This window comes from Caenorhabditis elegans, chromosome I, assembly GCF_000002985.6.
Source record: "Caenorhabditis elegans chromosome I".
NCBI lineage: Eukaryota > Metazoa > Nematoda > Chromadorea > Rhabditida > Rhabditidae > Caenorhabditis > Caenorhabditis elegans.
In genome coordinates, this window is record NC_003279.8 from 1,834,869 (window position 1) to 1,854,370 (window position 19,502).

The 19,502-nt window shown below is 40.5% G+C and overlaps 7 protein-coding genes and 2 non-coding genes across 12 annotated transcripts; 7 read left to right on the plus strand and 2 right to left on the minus strand.

Moving 5' to 3' along the window:
- The first annotated feature begins 14 nt into the window (after positions 1-14).
- Positions 15-570, plus strand: rpl-27 (Large ribosomal subunit protein eL27). The gene is made up of 3 exons (NM_001381283.3): positions 15-176; positions 224-361; positions 410-570. Exons 1-3 carry the CDS (start codon positions 21-23, stop codon positions 524-526), a joined length of 411 nt encoding a protein of 136 aa, NP_001367687.1. The 5' UTR covers positions 15-20; the 3' UTR covers positions 527-570.
- A 222-nt stretch (positions 571-792) lies between these two features.
- egl-30 (Guanine nucleotide-binding protein subunit alpha) lies at positions 793-7,097 on the plus strand (the record flags this gene model as incomplete). Of its 3 annotated transcripts, NM_170806.6 has the most annotated exons (8): positions 793-1,185; positions 3,291-3,418; positions 3,912-4,129; positions 4,196-4,324; positions 4,383-4,512; positions 5,227-5,380; positions 5,451-5,558; positions 5,938-7,097. In NM_170806.6, the coding sequence occupies 8 exons, from the start codon at positions 1,068-1,070 to the stop codon at positions 6,018-6,020; spliced, it is 1,068 nt and encodes a 355-aa protein (NP_740789.1). In that variant the 3' UTR covers positions 6,021-7,097. The 3 variants fall into 3 exon arrangements, with proteins under 3 accessions (NP_740789.1, NP_001379826.1, NP_001293357.1); NM_001392988.1 differs by lacking the exon at positions 793-1,185 and having other exon boundaries at positions 1,783-3,418; positions 5,938-7,069; NM_001306428.3 differs by lacking the exons at positions 793-1,185; positions 3,291-3,418; positions 3,912-4,129; positions 4,196-4,324; positions 4,383-4,512 and having other exon boundaries at positions 5,233-5,380; positions 5,938-7,068.
- Positions 912-1,004, plus strand: C53H9.4 (Variable lymphocyte receptor A cassette; the record flags this gene model as incomplete). The annotated part of the gene is made up of 1 exon (NM_001361842.3): positions 912-1,004. A coding segment is annotated over one exon (93 nt), but the record flags the coding sequence as incomplete, so codon positions are not given.
- Positions 5,811-5,877, minus strand: M01D7.10. The gene has a single exon (NR_049958.1). It is a non-coding gene; the product is annotated as an Unclassified non-coding RNA M01D7.10 (non-coding RNA).
- M01D7.11 lies at positions 6,370-6,466 on the plus strand. The gene has a single exon (NR_101524.1). It is a non-coding gene; the product is annotated as an Unclassified non-coding RNA M01D7.11 (non-coding RNA).
- Positions 7,098-7,576: 479 nt separating the features above from the next.
- Positions 7,577-8,354, plus strand: emr-1 (Emerin homolog 1). The gene is made up of 3 exons (NM_058506.7): positions 7,577-7,730; positions 7,805-8,055; positions 8,108-8,354. The coding sequence occupies exons 1-3, from the start codon at positions 7,592-7,594 to the stop codon at positions 8,216-8,218; spliced, it is 501 nt and encodes a 166-aa protein (NP_490907.1). The 5' UTR covers positions 7,577-7,591; the 3' UTR covers positions 8,219-8,354.
- Positions 8,355-8,515: 161 nt separating this feature from the next.
- On the plus strand, positions 8,516-9,091 carry nlp-12 (Neuropeptide-Like Protein). Its single transcript, NM_058507.8, has 3 exons — positions 8,516-8,593; positions 8,673-8,731; positions 8,789-9,091. Exons 1-3 carry the CDS (start codon positions 8,539-8,541, stop codon positions 8,915-8,917), a joined length of 243 nt encoding a protein of 80 aa, NP_490908.1. The 5' UTR covers positions 8,516-8,538; the 3' UTR covers positions 8,918-9,091.
- A 1,240-nt stretch (positions 9,092-10,331) lies between these two features.
- Positions 10,332-15,655, plus strand: tag-96 (the record flags this gene model as incomplete). 2 transcript variants are annotated; one of them, NM_058508.4, is made up of 5 exons in its annotated part: positions 10,332-10,449; positions 11,475-11,850; positions 13,265-13,517; positions 14,041-14,233; positions 15,185-15,655. In NM_058508.4, 5 exons carry the CDS (start codon positions 10,353-10,355, stop codon positions 15,532-15,534), a joined length of 1,269 nt encoding a protein of 422 aa, NP_490909.2. The 2 variants fall into 2 exon arrangements, with proteins under 2 accessions (NP_490909.2, NP_001293356.1); NM_001306427.3 differs by lacking the exons at positions 10,332-10,449; positions 11,475-11,850 and having other exon boundaries at positions 13,326-13,517; positions 15,185-15,534.
- Positions 15,656-16,800: 1,145 nt separating this feature from the next.
- M01D7.9 (7TM_GPCR_Srx domain-containing protein) lies at positions 16,801-18,177 on the minus strand. The gene is made up of 2 exons (NM_001083140.4): positions 17,295-18,177; positions 16,801-17,049 (listed from the first exon to the last, which is right to left on the minus strand). Exons 1-2 carry the CDS (start codon positions 17,356-17,358, stop codon positions 16,865-16,867), a joined length of 249 nt encoding a protein of 82 aa, NP_001076609.2. The 5' UTR covers positions 17,359-18,177; the 3' UTR covers positions 16,801-16,864.
- Positions 18,178-19,502: the final 1,325 nt, after the last annotated feature.

Genomic DNA, 19,502 nt, shown 5'->3' on the forward strand with positions numbered 1-19,502 from the left:
AATACTTTTTTCAGGTAAATATGGGCAAGATTATGAAGCCTGGAAAGGTCGTCCTCGTCCTCAGAGGAAAGTATGCTGGTCGCAAGGCCGTCGTCGTCAAGCAACAAGACGAGGGAGTTTCGGACAGAACCTACCCACACGCCATCATTGCTGGAATCGACAGATACCCATTGAAGGTACAATCATCTGTTGCTTGTTCGGGATTTAATTATTTTTCTTTCAGGTTACCAAGGACATGGGAAAGAAGAAGATCGAGAAGAGAAATAAGCTGAAGCCATTCCTCAAGGTCGTCTCCTACACTCACTTGCTCCCAACTCGTTACTCCGTCGATGTCGCCTTCGATAAGACCAACATCAACAAGGTTTGTTGGATTTCTAATATATTTCACCTATTATTTTTTAATTTTCAGGAGGCACTCAAGGCTCCGTCCAAGAAGAGAAAGGCCCTCGTCGAAGTCAAGTCCAAGTTCGAGGAGCGTTACAAGACCGGAAAGAACAAGTGGTTCTTCACCAAATTGCGATTCTAAACCGCATTTTTTCTTGTTTTGTTCTGAATAAAATGTTGTTACATATTCCAGTGAGATCGGTTTCATTAGAACGCAGAATTATATTCAATACGTGAATCGGGGCACAAAATCTTAGTGTTTGCAAGCCGGCGGCGAGAGACGAGACGAGTAGAGCCCGTGCGTCAAGGCGAAACGAGAGAGCGTGGCGAGAGTGGAGTGCGGCACGGCGACACGCGTATCTTGGTCTCGCAGCGACCAGTGCTACGGTCGAGGGGAGGCCGGCGCGTTGCGTGTTAGGTGCGTGCGTCAGCTAGCGGTCCTTTTCGGTCAAGCGATCAGCTTTATATACACACACACCCGCCACCACCACATTTCCACCAACAGAGAGGCATCCCTGTGCGTTGTTGTGTTGTTGTTTTTTTGTGATGTTTATAACTTGACGCCCTCAATCGTCCCACCGAAATACAAAAATTGCATCGAACTTCTATCCTCGCTCTAGCGTGTTCTTCTTGTTCTATTCGCTGGCTTCATCTGCGGCCTTGGTGGCACCTTTTCGGCCGCCATGGCCTGCTGTTTATCCGAAGAGGCTCGCGAGCAGAAGCGAATAAATCAAGAAATTGAGAAGCAGCTTCAGCGTGACAAAAGAAATGCTCGACGAGAACTCAAACTTCTTTTATTGGGTAAGAACCGGTTCCCTTCAACAAGAAGTCGGTGTAATATTCATTTAACCTGTAGAATCCTGGAATCCTGAAATCCTGGGAGCCAAGCTAAAATTTGAAGAAAAAAAAACCCCCACAGCCTTCCACGTTATTCCGAAACTTTATTTATCTATTGTTTACTTTTTCCATTTACACCCTCTCGAATTGCACCTGCCCCTTGTCGCCCATTCATCATTCTCCTTATCACCATAATTTCCTTATCAGTCCTCCAGTTTTCCCCCTTCAACACCTCGTTATCAATCGCAATTCCGAACGGTTTTCCTTTAAAATGACAGTTCCAGTTCCAGTCTCTGAAAAAACCTGTAAAACCAAATCAATAAACAGTTCCAAGTGTGTGTGTGTGTGTGTGTAGGAGTGCGCGTATGAAACAGTCTATTTCTCTGCGTGTCGTTCCGTTTTTCGTTCCTATTTGGGGGGGGGGCCTCCAACCCCCCTAATATGTCGAAAATGTGGGGCGCGTCGTCGTTGTCGGGGGCATATATCCCCCGCCGGCCCCCGAAACCCCCTTCTTCTTCTTCTTCTTCTTCTTTCCCTTCCCTTCCCTTACACATATATCTATATATGTGTGTGTGAGTGTGTGTACGTATATAGCATTTGCATGGTAAGAGAGAGCGAGACGCGCTGGTGGATTGCCCTCACAGCGCCCCCCCCTCCCCCTTCCCTGTCGCGTCTGTGCTGCGCGTATTGATCGGTGGCAGCAGCAGCAGCAGCAGCGGCAAAAAGAAAGAATGGGGGGAGTGAGAGATGAAGAATACGACGGGGACGACACACACACACATAGGAGTATTGGAAAAGCAGAGAGTGTGCTCCGCGTGAGTTTGAGTGTCTCTGAGCGAGAGAGCGCGAGACGCAGAGAACCAGAGAGAGGGGCTGCTGTGTGCGCGCGCGATGGAAAAGAGGGAAGAGAGAGAGGGAGAGAGTGGGGAAAGCCACAACCTAATCAGCGCAGCCAACCAACCAACCAACCAACCAGCCCAGCCAACCACGGGGAGGGCTAGGAAGAGCCCAGAGAAAGAAGGATGGGGGTGAAGAGCAGCAGCAGAAGCTTGGCCAGTCCTCCACCCAGCCATAGGGACCGATGGACTAGGAGACGCAGGCGTGGGCTCCTCTCTCTCTCTCTCTCGGCCACAGAGCAACTAGATGAATTCACATACAAATGACTAATGGACATGAGTTGTCTGTGTGTATGTGTGTGTTGTATGCAGCAGTGCAAATTGATTTCCAACCCGCCCCAAATTTGTGTGAGGGCTTTAAAGGAGGAGCAGATTGGCAAGAAAAAGGGCAGACATGGGCTGGAATCGGGACTGTGAAAAGGAACTGGAACGGATTTGGAAAAAAAATTTTTGGAAAAAATTGAATTTGCATGATCTGTTTGATGTTAGTTTCTCAACATGAAAAAAAATTAAAAATTAAAAGGAAAGTTTAATTCATAAATAAGGAAAACAGTAATCAAATGTAGATTTTTTAACATTCAGCGTTCTCTGTCAAAATATCGTGCGCCTTTAAAGAGTACCGTAGTTTTTTGATGTTTCATAAGTTTTCACCAGTTTTCTTAAATTTATTGAAAAGGTGGTTAATTTTTTAACTAACATCACGTGGTGTCAGAGAGTTTCATTTCGGTTTGATCTACCTAGATCTACAAAAAACGCGGGAAAAGAGACGCAGAGTTCTCAACTGATTTCGTATGGTTACGACCGTGTTGACGTCACATATTTTTGGGCGAAAAATTCCCGCATTTTTTGTAGATCAAGCTTTAATGAAATAGTATCACCACGTGTAACATCACATTTTGGAAGAAAAATCAATTCAAACTCAGCAAAAAGTTAGTAACTACAGTAATTTTTAAAGGCGAACCCACCGTATTTTCGAAGTTAGCATTCCCAAAACTATTAAAACCACGTTAAATCCCATTAAAAATTATGTTCCAACAAAAAAATCCTAAAAATAAAAATGATGAAAGATCCAGGTAAGCGAGAAAAATTAAAAACCAGGCTCTCAGGTACAGTAATTGAACAATATATATATATCCAACAACCCATTTTCCAAAAAAAAAATTCAATTTTCAGGGACTGGAGAGTCCGGCAAGTCAACGTTCATCAAGCAGATGCGAATTATCCACGGTCAGGGATATTCGGAAGAGGACAAGCGAGCACACATTCGACTTGTCTATCAGAACGTGTTTATGGCCATACAGGTAGGAATTAGGAATCTGAAAACCTGTTTTTAAAATTTTGAATTTTAACTCATATTTTATTACGAAACCGCCAGTAGATGTTTGACGCAACAAATATCTCGTAGCGAAGTCTACAGAAAAGTTGTAAATTACCACCGGAAACTAATACGTAGTGCCAGGGCTGTCCCATTACGGTTTGATCTACAAAAGTGCTCGAATTTTTCGCCCTAAAGAATTTGACGTCAGGGACGTTCTTAATCATGCTAAATCAGTTGAGAACTCTGCCGCATTTTTTGTAGATCAACGTAGATCAAACCGAAATAAGACACTCTGACACCATGGTAGTTTCAAAAAATATTTTAAAAGTTTCTGTACACTTCGCTATGAGATCTTTGGCGGTTACATAATAAAATTGATTTTTTGAGATTAAAATACTCATTTCGATGGAAAAAAGGGGGGTTTTTCCATTTAAAAAAATCGACCGAAGCCTTAAAATTCGAACTATTTTTTCCAGTCTATGATACGAGCGATGGACACATTAGATATAAAGTTTGGTAACGAATCAGAGGAGCTGCAGGAGAAGGCGGCTGTGGTGCGGGAAGTGGATTTCGAGTCGGTGACGTCTTTCGAGGAACCCTACGTGTCGTATATCAAAGAGCTATGGGAGGATTCTGGTATTCAGGAATGTTATGATAGGAGGCGAGAATATCAGCTCACCGATTCAGCCAAATAGTGAGTTTTAGTGGTTTTTTGTTGAAATATTTTACCTCTTTCTAAACCTCGTTTAACATCTTCCAGCTATCTCTCCGATCTCCGACGGCTGGCGGTGCCAGACTATCTGCCAACCGAGCAGGACATTCTGCGTGTTCGTGTGCCAACCACTGGTATCATTGAATATCCATTTGATTTGGAGCAGATCATCTTTCGGTGAGCTTTTTAATTTACTAAAAATTACATTCAAAAAACGGAAAATTGTGTTTTCCAGAATGGTGGACGTCGGAGGTCAGCGATCAGAAAGGCGGAAGTGGATCCACTGTTTCGAAAATGTCACCTCAATCATGTTCCTGGTGGCGCTTTCCGAGTATGATCAGGTGTTGGTCGAGTGTGACAACGAGGTGAGCTCCCTGGAGAAAGTACTAATTACGAAAAAACTATACGGTATTCGTATATATATATAATGAGCTGAAAACAATCTCTGATGCTTTTTTCGTCTCCCAAGAGATACGGAGATACGGAGAGGGAGATAGTGGCTTTAAGCGAAAATATGCAATTTAGTCGCCGACTGTGCACCATAATTAGGGGCCGAAAACAATCTATTCGGCCCGGAAAATGTGCATTTTTCAAGGGGCCGGGGCGGATATTAAGCTATTTCTCATTTGCACTATAGAGTAACAGTGGGATAAGCGTGTGATGAAGAGCCAGTAGAATATTATAGCATTTATTAAGGGCCAAGTGGTTTACGTATGATAACGTAAGATAACAGAATAACGGGGATTTGGGGATGAGCAAAACACAGGTGACAGGTCAAGAAATGATGATTAATGAGCGTCGCACTCGCCTTATATACTGCCCGACGAGAGAGAGTGAGAGACGCAGAGTTGCCAATTCCGCGGGAAGATGTGCAGGCGGGTCTCGACACGACAGGTACCGAAGGCGCCAATTCAAACAGGAGTTTCTCCCAACACGCGAATTGTTCTCGTCGTAGAAATCGTTACCGATTTCGCTCGTTCTTTCTGTAAATTGTCAGCTAGAACTAAAATATGTGAAGTGTAGAGTGATAATCCTTACAATAGTGCAAAAAAAAAACAAACTAGAAATCAATCTTGCAGAACCGAATGGAAGAATCGAAAGCTCTGTTCCGAACGATCATCACGTACCCATGGTTCACCAACTCATCGGTCATTCTATTCCTGAACAAGAAGGATCTGCTCGAGGAGAAGATTCTGTACTCGCATCTCGCTGACTACTTTCCCGAATATGACGGTTTGTAGAGTCTTTTATTGAGAGACTTTATTTGGGCAAATTTCACCCACCTAAATTGTTTTCTTTTCAGGACCCCCACGCGATCCGATCGCCGCCCGCGAGTTTATTCTCAAAATGTTTGTCGACTTGAATCCGGACGCCGACAAGATTATCTACTCTCATTTTACGTGCGCGACTGGTATGTCTTTTCTTTGTTTGCTAGGTGGAAAATATTCGAGCACGGGGTTCTAGCCTTCTTCATTGAATTTTCGCGCTCCATTGACAATCGTGTCTGCCGGATAAAGTCGTGTACTCCACACGGATAAATAAATTCAGTTTTACAACTAGAATTGAGCCGCGACACGCAACGCGCCGTAAATCTACTCCAGATATGGGCGAGCTAAAATGGCCCAAACTCTTCCAGGGAAGCCAGAACTCCGTGTTCGAGAAAAGCACTTATGGTAGCCACGGGTTACCGATTCGGTGTCCCATGGACACTTAGAGTTGCTCATGGCGAATTACTAAAAAATTGTTTAAAAATATCTAAAATTTTCAAATAAAAGGGACCTCTATTTCAGATACGGAAAACATTCGGTTCGTGTTCGCCGCCGTCAAAGACACAATTCTACAGCATAATCTGAAGGAGTACAACTTGGTGTAAGAAGAAAGTCGCATGTCGGATTGGATGATGATGATGATGATCCATCTCTCTCTCTCTCTCTCTCTCACTGGGTCGAGTGAGACACCACCACCTAAACCTAGGAAACATTTTCTTGTACTCCTTCTAATTTTTGTTTTTTTTTTGCAAAAAACTTTCTCTCTCTGTCTGTCTCTCTCTCCATCTCTTCCTTATTTTCTTATTTTCTCATTTTCCTCCCTAAAACAAATGCTCCTCCCGAATATTCTTTCCATATAAGCACTTTTTTCTTCTTTTTTTGGATGTGCTTTCTGATATAGCTAATGCAAAAAGAAACAAAACTTCTCTCTCTCTCTCTCTCTCTCTCTTTCTGTCCTGTCTATACTCATTTATCATCACAAAAAGTCGGTTTTCACATCCTTCCCTACCCATCAACCTAGTTTCCGGCATGCAAAAACACCACCTAGTCTCTCTGTCATTCACAAAAAAAATTTTTTTTTTTGTCTTTTTTTTTCTCACAAAAATCCCCACAACAAACCGCCGCTTCTTTCGTTTTTTTTTGTCTTGATTCAAATTTTTATTTTTTTTACCTTTCTAACAATTCTAACCACAAAAAAAACACATTTTTCGTGTTGGACATAGTTTTTTTTTCCTCCTCAACTTCAATTTCTCCCACCCACATCCACATAATTCAAATATTATAACGTTTTTTTTGAGTTTTCACCATATTTTTTTCGAAAATTATCGAATGCTTTCTCCACTCCCCTCCCCAAACTTCACCCTTACCCTAAAAATCCCGTTTTTCATATTTTTTTCCCATCAAGCTAACCTCGAAATCCTCCCCCCCACCCTATTTTTTTCCATTTTTCATCGATTTTTTTTTGTCATTTTTCCTTCTTCTTCTTCTCAACCGAAAAAAAAACCATCCCCCATCCACACACCATCCCCCCTTCTTCTTCCCCATTATTGTATCGACTTTTTGCGATAGTTTTTAATTTCATATTTATTTCTATTAACATTGATCTAATTTTATGTAAATGTTTTGTGGACAAAAAGAAATGGTTGAAACTTTATTAAAAAAACCTCGTTTTCCGTATTTTATTTATGTATGATTCGAATCATGATTCAGGAAAAAAAGCGCGCGCGAAAATCATTGATTTAAATCTGCGGGCTGGAAATTCCTCCGTAAATCGACACAAAGCGATATCGTGACGAGACCCGTCCACTCTGCGTCTCTCGCCGTCGCGTTGTCTCTCAGCCAATTTGACTTGGGTTTGAAATTATTTTTTCATAATTTTTCATTTTCTCCTGTTTTTAATCAGTTTTTTGTAGAATTTTTCATTTTTTCGGTGAAAAATCAATGAATAAACCATTTTTTAAGTAGAAAATCGCCCTTCCTCAATTTTTGCTCGAAAATTGTCATTTTTTTGCCTTTTCCAGACCATCTCACAAAAAATGGGCATTTTTAATTTTTTTGGTAAAATGTTCAATAAATAAACGATTTTCTCAAGATTTTAGGTAGAAAATCGCTCGTTTTCCTCAATTTTTGCTTGAAAATTGTCATTTTTTGCTTTTTCCAGACCATCTCACAAAAAATGGACGTCTCCCAGCTGACAGATGCCGAACTACGCGATAGCCTTAAAAGCCACGGGGTTTCTGTTGGGCCAATTGTGGCGACGACCCGCAAGCTCTACGAGAAGAAGCTTATCAAGTTATCAGACGGAAGCATTAACAGTGAGGATTTGAATTTAAATTATTTATTAATTTCTAAATAACATTTTTAAAGTTTTCGAACCTCTAATTTCCAGATCAATCAAATCTCAACGACTCTCAATTCAACGAGGATTCATTGATCATCAGCTCGTCACCGAAGAAATCACCGCCACAACGAGTTTTCCAGAACGTGTCAGCTGCAACAGCGGCAGCTACTACCTCTCCCGAATCGGACAGCGACGATTGCGAGGAGTCGATGCGATACTTGACGGAAGAGGAAATGGCCGCCGATCGGGCATCGGCTCGTCAAGCTCAGAGCAACAAAGGAGGATTCTTGGGAAGCACGGTGAGTTTTTCGCCCTTTTTCTGGCAATAAAAACTTATTTTCTATTTTCCAGATCACATTCACAATTCTCTTCGTCTTCATCGCCGTCTTCGCCTACTTCTTGATCGAGAACGCCGAGCAGTTGAAGCTCGTGGCCGAGACGAATCCGGAGGATACTATTTAAATTATTTTTTAAATTTCTATTTTTTTCTTTGACTGTTGAAATCGCTATTTTTACCCCTCTCCCTCCCCCATCACTCTTTTTCTTTAAATCCTTTCACCCCATTTTCATCACTTCATTTGGATAAACGCTATGAATCTCTCTCTCAGTTTTTACGAGCCCATCAACTCCAGAAGCTAACCAAAATGGTAGGGGGGAAAGGCGTGGTCCCCCCGGCTCCGTTGGGAAATATGACGAATCTGTAGTTTACTGATGGGGGGGGGGGTGGTATAAAAGCCCGACACCTCGACTCGGCGAAACTTATTTCAATTGCCTCCGACAAAATGCTCCGCCACCACAGCTGCGCCCTGCTCATGCTCATCCTCGTATTCGTGGAGGGTTCGTCGTTTTAATACTATTTTTAGGCCAATTTTTAGGCCAATTTTTTTTCTAAAAATTACTTCCGTTTTTTTTACAGTTTTTGCAACACAGTCGCCGACGTTTGACCGTCAGGATCGCGATTACCGGCCACTTCAGGTAGGGAACAAGACATTTTAAAAAAAGTTAAAAATATTATACACACATAAATTGCAGTTCGGCAAGCGAGATGGGTACCGTCCATTGCAGTTCGGAAAACGCGACTATCGGCCTCTCCAGTTCGGAAAGCGAAGCAGCGGCAGCTCTGGACCAGTTGTGCTCGAGCCAATCTGGGAATGGCAATAACCGACCCCGTCTAACTATTTTTCCCTGCTCCGCCATCCAAACCACCAATCGAACGATTTATTTTTTTCTAATAACCAACACAGAGACAGTCGCCAATGAATCATTTTATTGTTGAAGAATTTCTTTTCTTTTTTGCAATTAAAATCAAAACAAAAAACTTTGAATAAAGCTTTTTCTCATTTCGGTTTGATCTACGTAGATCTACAAAAATGCGGGAGTTGAGACGCAGAGTTCTTTGCAGAGTGTTTTGGCAAAAAATTCCCGCATTTTTTGTAGATCAAACCGTAATGGGACAGCCTGACAACACGTGTTTCTGTGGGTCTCGCCACGCCGGCAATTAATAACTATTTTGCTTCGTGGTGAGACCTATTGTGGAATATTCTGGGTCTCGTCGCGATGGAAGCTACTAACACAAACTTGTAATTTCGCTTTGAAAATTCTGGAAAAAACTCTGAGCCGTGACGGGACCCAGTCTAGATTATCTTTTTGCAAACCAGTGTGCGCCTTTAAGGAGTACTGTAGTTCAGGGGTGGGCGGTAAACGATTTTTTTCCGGCAAATCGGCAAATTGCCGGAATTTTAAGTTTCCGGCAAACCCGCAAGTAGCCGGAAAAACAACAATTTTCCGAAAATTTTCGGCAAATTGTGATTTTGTTTTTATTATTTTTTGGAAATTTTGGAATTTTAATTTCAAATGGCAAAATTAAACGCATCCTATGAATTTTCCTACATCTATTTTGAAAATTAAGCAAATTTTATGAAAATATCCTTTAAAAAACGGGAAAAAATTCAAAATGACACAGTTTTAAGTGTTTCCGTCTTGTAAAAATTCCTCTAAACATTTCCGGCAAATCTGATATCCGGCAAACGGCAATTTGCCAAAAATGAAAATTTCCGGCAAATCGGCAAATTGCCGATTTGTCGAATTTGTCGACAAAAATTTAGGAAAACGTCAAGAAAGAGGCATATTACCGAGATGAGAAATTCTGCTTCAAAAAATGCTGAAGCCGGTCTCGAAGCGACACATTTTCATTAAATGCGAAAATATATGTGCGCCTTTAAAGATTACTGTAATTCGAAAATTTTCGTTGCTCACTTGTTTAAAAAAAACATGGGTTTTGATATTTTAAATTTGGTTTGTCCAAAAATTTTGGTATTTATTTGAATAGATTTTTCTCGAAAATAAGAAAATGTGTGAACTACAGTAATCCTCAAAGGCGCAGACCGTACTGAACATCATCGAATCCCTTATCTATCAGATTCCCAGTACACCATGCACGCAACACGTGGCGGCGGGCAACACAGAGTATGGTCAACATGTTAGAGACGCAGACAGTCATATAAATATTATTTTGTTTGTTATAGGTGGTGGTGCCCCTATTGTCTTTTCTACAACTTCCAATTTCCTATTATATAGTTTCAGAAATTCGTTAAAAATGGTCTCAAATGAGCAGCTCGCCGAGCAATTCGTCAAATTGTATGGTATTGAGCCAGAAGTTCGTGTCACGTGTCCGGGCCGTGTTAATTTGATTGGTACGTTGTTATTGGTCTTGCCACGATCGAAACTTTCGCAGAAATATATGTTTCTCTGGAAATTTTGCTTTACTGTATAAAAAATGTATTAAAAATAATAAAAAGCATTTCGAAATATTTCCGCGGTTACGGTAGCTCAAAATTTTGAAGTTTCAATCGTGCCAGGACCCAAAAAGTGTTAAAAGTCCCGGGTTTTTTTCCTATCAGGGTTCAGGTATCAGGGACACGTTGAAATTATAGATTTTCTCCTCAAACACCTAAAATTGTATTTTATAAAATAAAAGATAATTTGAAATTTGAAATTTTGACTATTACGGGAACACAAAATTCTGAGAATGCATATTGCACAACATATTTGACGCGCAAAATATCTCGTAGCGAAAACTACAGTAAGTCTTTAAATTACTACTGTAGCGTTTGTGTCGATTTAGCGGCTCATTGGTCATTTTTAACCGATTTTCAGTACTCTATCGATAAATAAATTATTTATATTCACCTGAGCCCGTAAATCGACACAAGAGCGCTACAGTAGTCATTTAAAGAGTAGTTTTCGTTGCGAGATATTTTGCGCGTCAAATATGTTGTGCAATACGCATTCTCAGAATTTTGTGTTCATGTAATACAAAAAATTAAATCTTCTCCTCGGGGAGTACACGAGCCTACATAGATCGTCATGGTTAACTGACCACAGACTTGCAAAAATCATAGGAACTTGAAACAATTGAGAGAAAAATGACACTTTTTTATTTTGAAAAATGAAAGTTTAGTTGCAAAACTGCTGCCTTAGGTCTTGGCACGAATGAAATTTTATCAGCTACACGTGGTGCCAGGCTGTCCCATTACGGTTTGATCTACAAAAAAAAGCGGGAATTTTTTTCCCAAAAACAGGTGACGTCAGCACGTTCTTCACTATGCGAAATCAGTTGAGAACTTTGCTTCTCTTCTCCCGCATTTTTTGTAGATCAACGTAGATCAAGCAGAAATGAGAGTTTTGACACCATGTGCAGCTACCGTAACATTTCCAGGCGAGCATATCGATTACCATGACTATGGTGTCTTCCCAATGGCCATCGACGCGGCGACCACAATTCTGGCCGCAAAAAACGACACGAATTCGATAGTTTTTTCGAATTTCGACTCAAAATACGAATCATGGAGCTCACCAATTCCATGCCCATGGAAAGGATGTACTTCACCAAAATGGTTCGATTATTTGCTGTGTGGATGGAGGGGAATTATGAATAGAGAAGATGGACAAGAACAATTCGGAATGAGCTTCTTATTATACGGAACTATTCCTCCATCTTCTGGTCTTTCGTCCAGTTCTTCGTTGGTTTGTGCGTCGGCGCTGGCCACGTTGTCGTTGATTGTGGATAATGATCCTTTTGAGCATATTTCTAGGTTTGTAGAGTTTTTTTTTTTGAATTTTGACAAAATTTTTCAGAATTTTGGGACCAAAAAAAAACTCACTTTTCGAAATGGCAGAGTTTGCCAAACTAGGCCATTTTGGGTCGGAGAGATTTTGTGTAGATTTAAGGCGCGTTGCGTGTCGCGTCGCGGCACGTTTTTATTTGTAGAACTGATTTATTTGTCCGTGTGGAGTACACGACACTTTTCCACGCGTTGTCCGGCAGGCGATTGTCAATGGAGCGCGAAAAATTCAATGGCCAGAACCCCGTGTGTCTACCGTATACCTGGACGTTTGGGCGCGTTTTCCTCAAAATCGGATGATCCAGTTTTTTTGTTTTTTGTTTTTTTTGTGCACATGAAAAATGTTCGAAAAAAAATTCTAAATTTTTTGGACCAAAGCTTTTTTCCTTAAAACGCGCCCAAACCTGGCTTAACTCAAATTATCAGTAGAGCGCATTTGTATGGATGTACCACTTGCCGGGACGTGATATTACGGGAATCCAAAATTCTGAGAATGCGTATTAAGCAACATATTTGACGCGAAAAATATCTCGAAGCGAAAACTACAGTAACCCTTTAAATGACTACTAAAGGTTGATTTACGGAGCTCTCGATTTTCGAAATGTTTTAGAACTTCTTTACGAAAATCGACAGTGATTTTCAATTTTCCGTCGTTTCTTCGTATTATTTTCTCATTTTTTGCTCAATTTTAATATTCTAAATGCTTTTAAAAATCCAGCCCGTAAATCGACACGAACACTACAGTAGTCCTTCAAAGGGTTACTGTAGTTTTCGCTACGAGATATTTTGCGCGTCAAATATGTTGCGCAATGTACGCAAAGTACGCAAAAAACATAATATTTTGCATTGAAACTCGAAGTTTGAATTTTTCTTCCATGTAGATTTCGGAACGCAAAATAAATCAAAAAATTGAAAATTTTTTTCACGGGGTTCTGACATTCCTCATTGCATTTTTGCGCTCCATTGACAATCGCCCGCCGGACTGGGAAAGTCGTGTACTCCACACGGACAAATACATTTAGTTTTACAACTAAAATCGAGCCGCGACGCGGCAACGCGCCGTAAATCTACCACCAAATATGGCCGAGCTAAAATAGCCTAGTTCGGCAAAAACTCTTCCATTTCAATTTATGAGGCACGTGGTGTCAGTGCTTCATTTCGATTTGATCTACGTAGATCTACAAAAAATGCGGGAGAAGAGACGCAGAGTTCTCAACTGATTTCGCATGATTAAGAACGTGCTGACGTCACATTTTTTAGGCATAAAATTCCCGCATTTTTTGCAGATCAAACCGAACGGCCTGGCGCCATATTATAAGAATCGCGTGAAAATAATTTCAATAACATCGTGGGCCCTTTTTCCATAAAAATATTTTTTTTCCAGAAAAGACTTTGCTCATTTATGTATCGAAAGTGAGCCACTAATCGGAACACTAAGCGGTGGAATGGATCAAGCCGCCGAAGTTCTCGCATCCGAAGGAACGGCTCTTCGTATCGATTTTAATCCGCTTCGCTCAAAAAACATTCAACTTCCGAGTGATGCGGTTTTCGTCGTGGTTCATTCGAATACTGAACTGAATAAGGGTGCCACGTCACATTATAACGAAAGGGTTATTGAAGGACGGATTGTTGCACAAGTACGGCGGTCATGCAAAAAATCAATAAAAATCAGAAAAATTAAGCGAAAAATCGATAAATTTAGGATTTTTTTAGTTCAAAAATTTTTTTCGTTGCAAAAAACTTTTTTTTTCCGAATTTTCTAAAAATCGGAAACTTTTCTCAACGTCGACGTGGTCTCATTTCGTCTCATTTGTGTCTCAGTCTCATTTCGGCTTGATCTACGTTGATCTACAAGAAATGCGGCAGAGTTCTAAACTGATTTCGCATGGTTAAGAACGTGCTGACGTTTCATTTTTTGGACAAAAAATTCCCGCATTTTTTGTAGATCAAACCAGAAAGGGACAGCCTGGCACCATGTGAAGTTACAAAAAAACTACTGAAATATTATAAAACAAACCTCTTGTATCAGTCGACGGGTCTAGAAAATAAGAAATAACTACCCAAAACGCCCATGTTGAAAAACTCGGCCACCAATTTTTTTTTTGGAAAAACCGGTTTTCAAATTGTTTCTGATCTGAAAAAAAAAACAAATTTTTTCAGATTTTCAAACAAAAATTCAATATCACAAGTGGCTCATTTCGCCTCAAAGAAATTCAAACCTTAAGCGGAAAATCGTTCAAGGAAATTTTGAAAATTGTCGAGGAGCTACCGGATGAAGTCAATAAAGAGCAAGTTATTGATCTAATTGGTGCCGATAAATTGGAAGAATGTCTTACAGAGAATACAAGATCATGTAAGCACAGTGTTTTAGCAGAAAAAAATAGAGATTTTTCGCGCTCCATTGACAATCTCCTGCCGGACAACGCGTGGGAAAGTCGTGTACTCCACACGGACAATCACAATTAGTTTTACAACTAAAACCGAGCCGCGACGCGACACGCAACGCGCCGTAAATCTACCCCAGATATGGTCGATCAAAAATGGCCTAGTTCGGCAGAAACTCTTCCATTTCAATTTATGAGGGAAGCTAGAAATCCGTGTACAGAAATTTGAGAATTTTCAAAAAAAAATAGAGCGTGGCCTAGAAAAAGCGAGACATCGGCCACTGATATTTTAACAATTCTAATTTTGTTTTCAAATTTTTTGATTTCCGAAATTTTCTTTTAATCAGATTTTTTCAAAAAAAGATTTAAAAAATTCAGAAATGTTTCTTTTTCGAATTTTTTGGTTTCCAAAAAAACAAAAAAAAACCATTTTTTTGAGTTATTTGAAAAATTTAAAAAAAAAAAATTTCTTTTATTATTTGAATTCCGTAAAATTCAGAAAAAATTCATATTAAAAAAAATATTCGAACTCCGAAACTCCGAAAAAATTGTTTCGAATTTTTTAAAATGGATTTCTGGCTTCCCTCATAAATTGAAATGGAAGAGTTTTTGCCAAACTAGGCCATTTTGGCTCGGTCGTATCTGGGGTAGATTTACGGTGCGTTGCGTGTCGCGTCACGGCTCGATTTTAGTTGACGACTTTCACAGGCGTTGTCCGGCAGGCGATTGTCAATAGAGCGCGAAAAGTTAAATAAGGATGGCCAGAACCCCGTGAGAAAATTGTTAAATTTTTATATATTTTTTTAATGTTTTTTTAATCTGAAAAAAAAAGCATTTTTCGAATTTTTTTCAGAAATTAAACAAAAGAACATTAGGATGTGAAAAATCGAAACAAGACCCAAAATATAATTTTTTTTCAGTCCAAAAATTCAAACTCCGCCCCCGCGCTCGTCACGTGTTCAGTGAGGCCTATCGTGTGGAACAATTCGAATCGGCGTGCGCCCAGAAAAACATTCAAGAAATGGGACGTCTAATGAACGAGAGTCATCGCAGTTGTGCCATTGACTACGAGTGCAGTTGTCGGGAGCTTGACGAGATTTGTCGGCTCTATTTGGACCATGGAGCTCTCGGAGCACGGCTTACCGGAGCCGGTTGGGGAGGATGTGCCGTCGTGTTGATGGCCGCTGATGACGTGGATCGGGTGGTTGCCGAGTTGCCGTCGTTGTTCGTGTCGAAGCCTGCTCAAGGAATTCGGCTTCAACGATTTTAATTGTTTCTTTTTTTTGTATTTTTGTTTTTGGATTTATTAATTTTTCAACAACAAAAAAAAACAGAAAACATATTTTTGGGATAAAATTTGGAAAAAGTCAATAAAACTTTCATCGATTTTTTATTTTATTTTTCTATTCCACAAACTCTACTGGAAAACTATTTTCTAGAAATGTATTTAAAAAGGCCAAAAAATCAATTTTATCACGGGATCACATAATTCAGATAATGCGTACAGTGCATTTGTTTTTCCACTTCTACGACTTTAAAGGGGGGGGGGCGCATTTATGCGGAAGGGTCTTGCCGCGCATTTAGTCATCATTTTTAACAAAGTCTGTTCAAAATTCGCGGAGATCACGCGTAGATCACAATTAATTTGTAAAAAAGCAACAGAAATACGAAATATGAGATAATATTTTGTGATCTACATCAGGGCTGGGACCAAAAAAAAAATTTGGACCAAAAAACAAAAAACAAAAAATTGAAGTTTTTGAAAAACCAAAAAAAAACCAAAAAATCGATTAAATACCAAAAAAACCAAAAAATTCCCAGCCCTGCTCCGTATGTCGCTGCCGTTGTACCGCTTTCAGTATTCCCCTAGGAGTATGACTACCAATTATTATTACAGTGATCCTACGTGACCTCTGGCAGTGCTGTGAGCTCCATTTGAGGAGCGTTTTCTCAAAAAATTCGAATTTCCCGCCAAAAAATTAATGGGTATCGCCACGATTCTAAAGATTTCTAAAAGTTTCAAAACTTTTCTACAAATTTTAGACGTTTCCAGACTTTTCTGGAAAGTTCTAGAGGTTTCTAGACTTTTTAGAAATTCTAGAAGATTCCTTATTTTTCTAGAAAAGGGTAGAACTTCCCGGAATTTTCTAGAGAGTTCTAGAAAATTCCAGATTTTTGTAGAAAGTTCTAGAAGTTTCAAGATACGCCAAAAGACAAAAACTCATTTTTTCTTAAAGTACAGTAATCCTACAGTACTACTACAGCACCCCGACCATATCCTCCAACTCACTCCAAGTCAATGTCCCTTCAAAAGACAAAAACTCACTTTTTCTTAAACTACAATAATTCTACCGTACTCCTACAGTACCCCTACGGTAACTCTACAGAACTACTACAGTACCTCGACCATATCCCCTTACTAACTCCAAGTCAATATCCAAAACTTTGCAGACTACAAAGACGCTACGAGATATTTTGCGCGTCAAATATGTTGCTCAGTACGCATTATCAGAATTTTGTGTTCCCATAATAGAATTATATTACACGCTTACAAAAATCATTTATTAATATTCAATCCAAAATTCATTCAATAACTCGATTTAAATTCGAGTTTTACAATCTGTCTTCCACGGTAGAACATATCGGCTTGGCGACACGTCAGATGATTTCCGCCGAAAAACCTTCTCCGCGATGAAATTTCGATAGCTGGCGTTTTGAATAATCATGGCAACAGTTCCAGGAATGGGTGCCGCCACAAATAAGGAATTTATGAATGTGGAGATTGCTGGAAGTCAAAAAAAATAAATTCGGAAGTTACATGTGGTGTCAGAGTGTCTCATTTCGGCATGATCTACGTTGATCTACAAAAAATGTGGCAGAGTTCTCAACTGATTTTGCATGGTTAAGAACGTGCGGACGGCACATTGTTTTGAGCAAAAATTCCCGCACTTTTTGTAGATCAAACCAGAAAAGGACAGCCTGGCACCATGTGAAGTTACAAAAAAACTACTGAAATATTATAAAACAAACCTCTTGTATCAGTCGACGGGTCTAGAAAATAAGAAATAACTACCCAAAACGCCCATGTTGCCATGAATCTGTGAGATGAGAATCTGAAATTGTCTTACATGATAGTGGAGCCCTAATCTGAACTGTGGTGTCGATTAGAACCTTCTTTTGATGATTAAACGTGCTATTGCTCATTTTTCTCGTCTGTTTGTATAATTCGAAGAGAATTAGACAGCTTGATATAATGTAGATCTAGAATTTTCTTTTCTAATTTTTTTAAAGTTTTTTGAAGATTCCTAAGCCTAAGCATGTGCCTAAGCCTGTGCCTAAGCTTGATCCTACTCTAGGCAGCCCCTAGCCTACTCTAGGCAGCCCCTAGCCTACTCTAGGCAGCCCCTAGCCTACTCTAGGCAGCCCCTAGCCTACTCTAGGCAGACTTAGCCTACCCTAGGCAGACTTAGCCTACCCTAGGCAGACTTAGCCTACCCTAGGCAGACTTAGCCTACCCTAGGCAGACTTAGCCTACCCTAGGCAGACCTAGCCCGCCCCAGGCAGACCTAGCCCGCCCCAGGCAGACCTAGCCCGCCCTAGACGCTCGAGAGCAAGGCCCGGAACTCGAGCGCAAGCCCCGAAAAGCGCAAGCCTCGAGCTCGAGTTGGGTTAGAGGCCATTCGAACGTGCGGTTTTACCCGGCTCCCTCGCACTTAGCGAGGGTCGAAGGCATGCGGCACCCAACAACGACCGCCCAAAATTCACCGATAACCCAGGAAGCTCCCGAAGGCTTGAGGGAGAGAGTTAGCTGGCCCTCCGCCAGGCCAGAGATTCGCTTTCGCAGGACCCTGGCAGACCCCAAAATTCACCGATAACCCAGGAAGCTCCCGAAGGCTTGAGGGAGAGGGTTAGCTGGCCCTCCGCCAGGCCAGAGATTTGCTTTCGCAGTGCTCTGGCTGTGGTGGGACAACAATATGAAGGGAGGTCATCTTCTGGATGTACGGACAACTCACGGGTTCTGCTAGTTGCAGTGGAAAGAATGCAGGTTACTGGGAACACCTATCGATCGTAGAAGAGACGAGCGAGGACGACGCACGTCATCGCCTCCCCCCGTCTTGACGGGAAAGGCAGGCGAACCACAAACGGTAAAACGGTGTATATTTCGATCGAGTGTTTATATGTAGATGGCGTTGGTAGTGATGAGTTCAATTCCAAAAGAAGGAATTTCTCTATTTTAATTTATTTCAGTGGATGGGGTAAAACATATGGAAACTATAATAGAGCACCCAGACATAAAACAAGTTCCTAATTTGAGGGTTGGACTTGCGTCCCTGATTGATAGGGTCAGGGACGTGAAAACCTTTAACCATTGGGTTAGTGTAGAAAATCAACTGAAATCAGCACTAAACTTTAGACGCAAATATCTCAAGTTCTAAATATCGGCGGGAAAAATTGTCTCTTATGTTCGAGAAGTAGTTAATATTTTTCGGGCAAAACTTGGGCAAGAAGCTGGAGCCAAATGCCGAGAAGGCAGGCAGCATTTCGCCATATCGGTGTTCAACACTCCTGGCCACCCATCAAGAAACTTGAGATCAAGAAGGCAACCGGAAAGGGTGGTCTTCTGGATCAATTCAACTCTTAGCCGGAAAATTTTGAAACCGTCATTTTCAGGTCGACAATTTTCAAACAAAAAACTGTTAGCTTTCAAATTTTTAATTGGAAAATACATAAATTACCAGGCTCAATAAATGATAAAATATCGATTTTGTGGAAAATTAATTATAAATTTTTATGAAGTTCAGTTAGGAAATTTAAATTCGATATTATGAATTCTTTCCGAAACGTTCAAATATTCTTTTTGCAGGAACACAACTCCCCAAACCGTCATGTCTCCATACTCTCTAACTAGGGAACCGTCAGAAGGTGCCCATCGGACTTGCATATTTTTTCGATAGCCCATGTCTTAAAATGGTTACTCGTGAATTTTTAGCGGCAAAACTCCAGAACCAAGCTCACGGCGGGCTTCCAAATATCCTAAAATAGCACTGTAAGGAAGCACTTTAACGATCTAACAAATCAATTTTCCATATTCACTTTGATAGCTCATATCTCCGCGGATAAATTTTTTACAGAAAAGTCATCAACTAAAAAGTTGTTGATATTGTTGTAAAGAACAAGTTTGTAGTTGAAAGTTTTTTACCAAAAAAATGTTTCTTTGAGATTAAAACATTAGAATAG

Bases quoted from the DNA above. Each gene is read 5' to 3' on its own strand.
- rpl-27 (NM_001381283.3), top strand. From the start codon at position 21: ATGGGCAAGATTATGAAGCCTGGAAAGGTCGTCCTCGTCCTCAGAGGA. The intron at 177-223 runs GTACAATCATCT...TTTTTCTTTCAG, and splicing joins TCGACAGATACCCATTGAAG to GTTACCAAGGACATGGGAAA. The intron at 362-409 runs GTTTGTTGGATT...TTTAATTTTCAG, and splicing joins ATAAGACCAACATCAACAAG to GAGGCACTCAAGGCTCCGTC.
- emr-1 (NM_058506.7), top strand. From the start codon at position 7,592: ATGGACGTCTCCCAGCTGACAGATGCCGAACTACGCGATAGCCTTAAA. The intron at 7,731-7,804 runs GTGAGGATTTGA...TCTAATTTCCAG, and splicing joins ATCAGACGGAAGCATTAACA to ATCAATCAAATCTCAACGAC. The intron at 8,056-8,107 runs GTGAGTTTTTCG...TCTATTTTCCAG, and splicing joins GAGGATTCTTGGGAAGCACG to ATCACATTCACAATTCTCTT.
- nlp-12 (NM_058507.8), top strand. From the start codon at position 8,539: ATGCTCCGCCACCACAGCTGCGCCCTGCTCATGCTCATCCTCGTATTC. The intron at 8,594-8,672 runs GTTCGTCGTTTT...TTTTTTTTACAG, and splicing joins CATCCTCGTATTCGTGGAGG to TTTTTGCAACACAGTCGCCG. The intron at 8,732-8,788 runs GTAGGGAACAAG...CATAAATTGCAG, and splicing joins GCGATTACCGGCCACTTCAG to TTCGGCAAGCGAGATGGGTA.
- M01D7.9 (NM_001083140.4), bottom strand. From the start codon at position 17,358: ATGGCAACATGGGCGTTTTGGGTAGTTATTTCTTATTTTCTAGACCCG. The intron at 17,050-17,294 runs GTTTGTTTTATA...TTTGACTTCCAG, and splicing joins CCCGTCGACTGATACAAGAG to CAATCTCCACATTCATAAAT.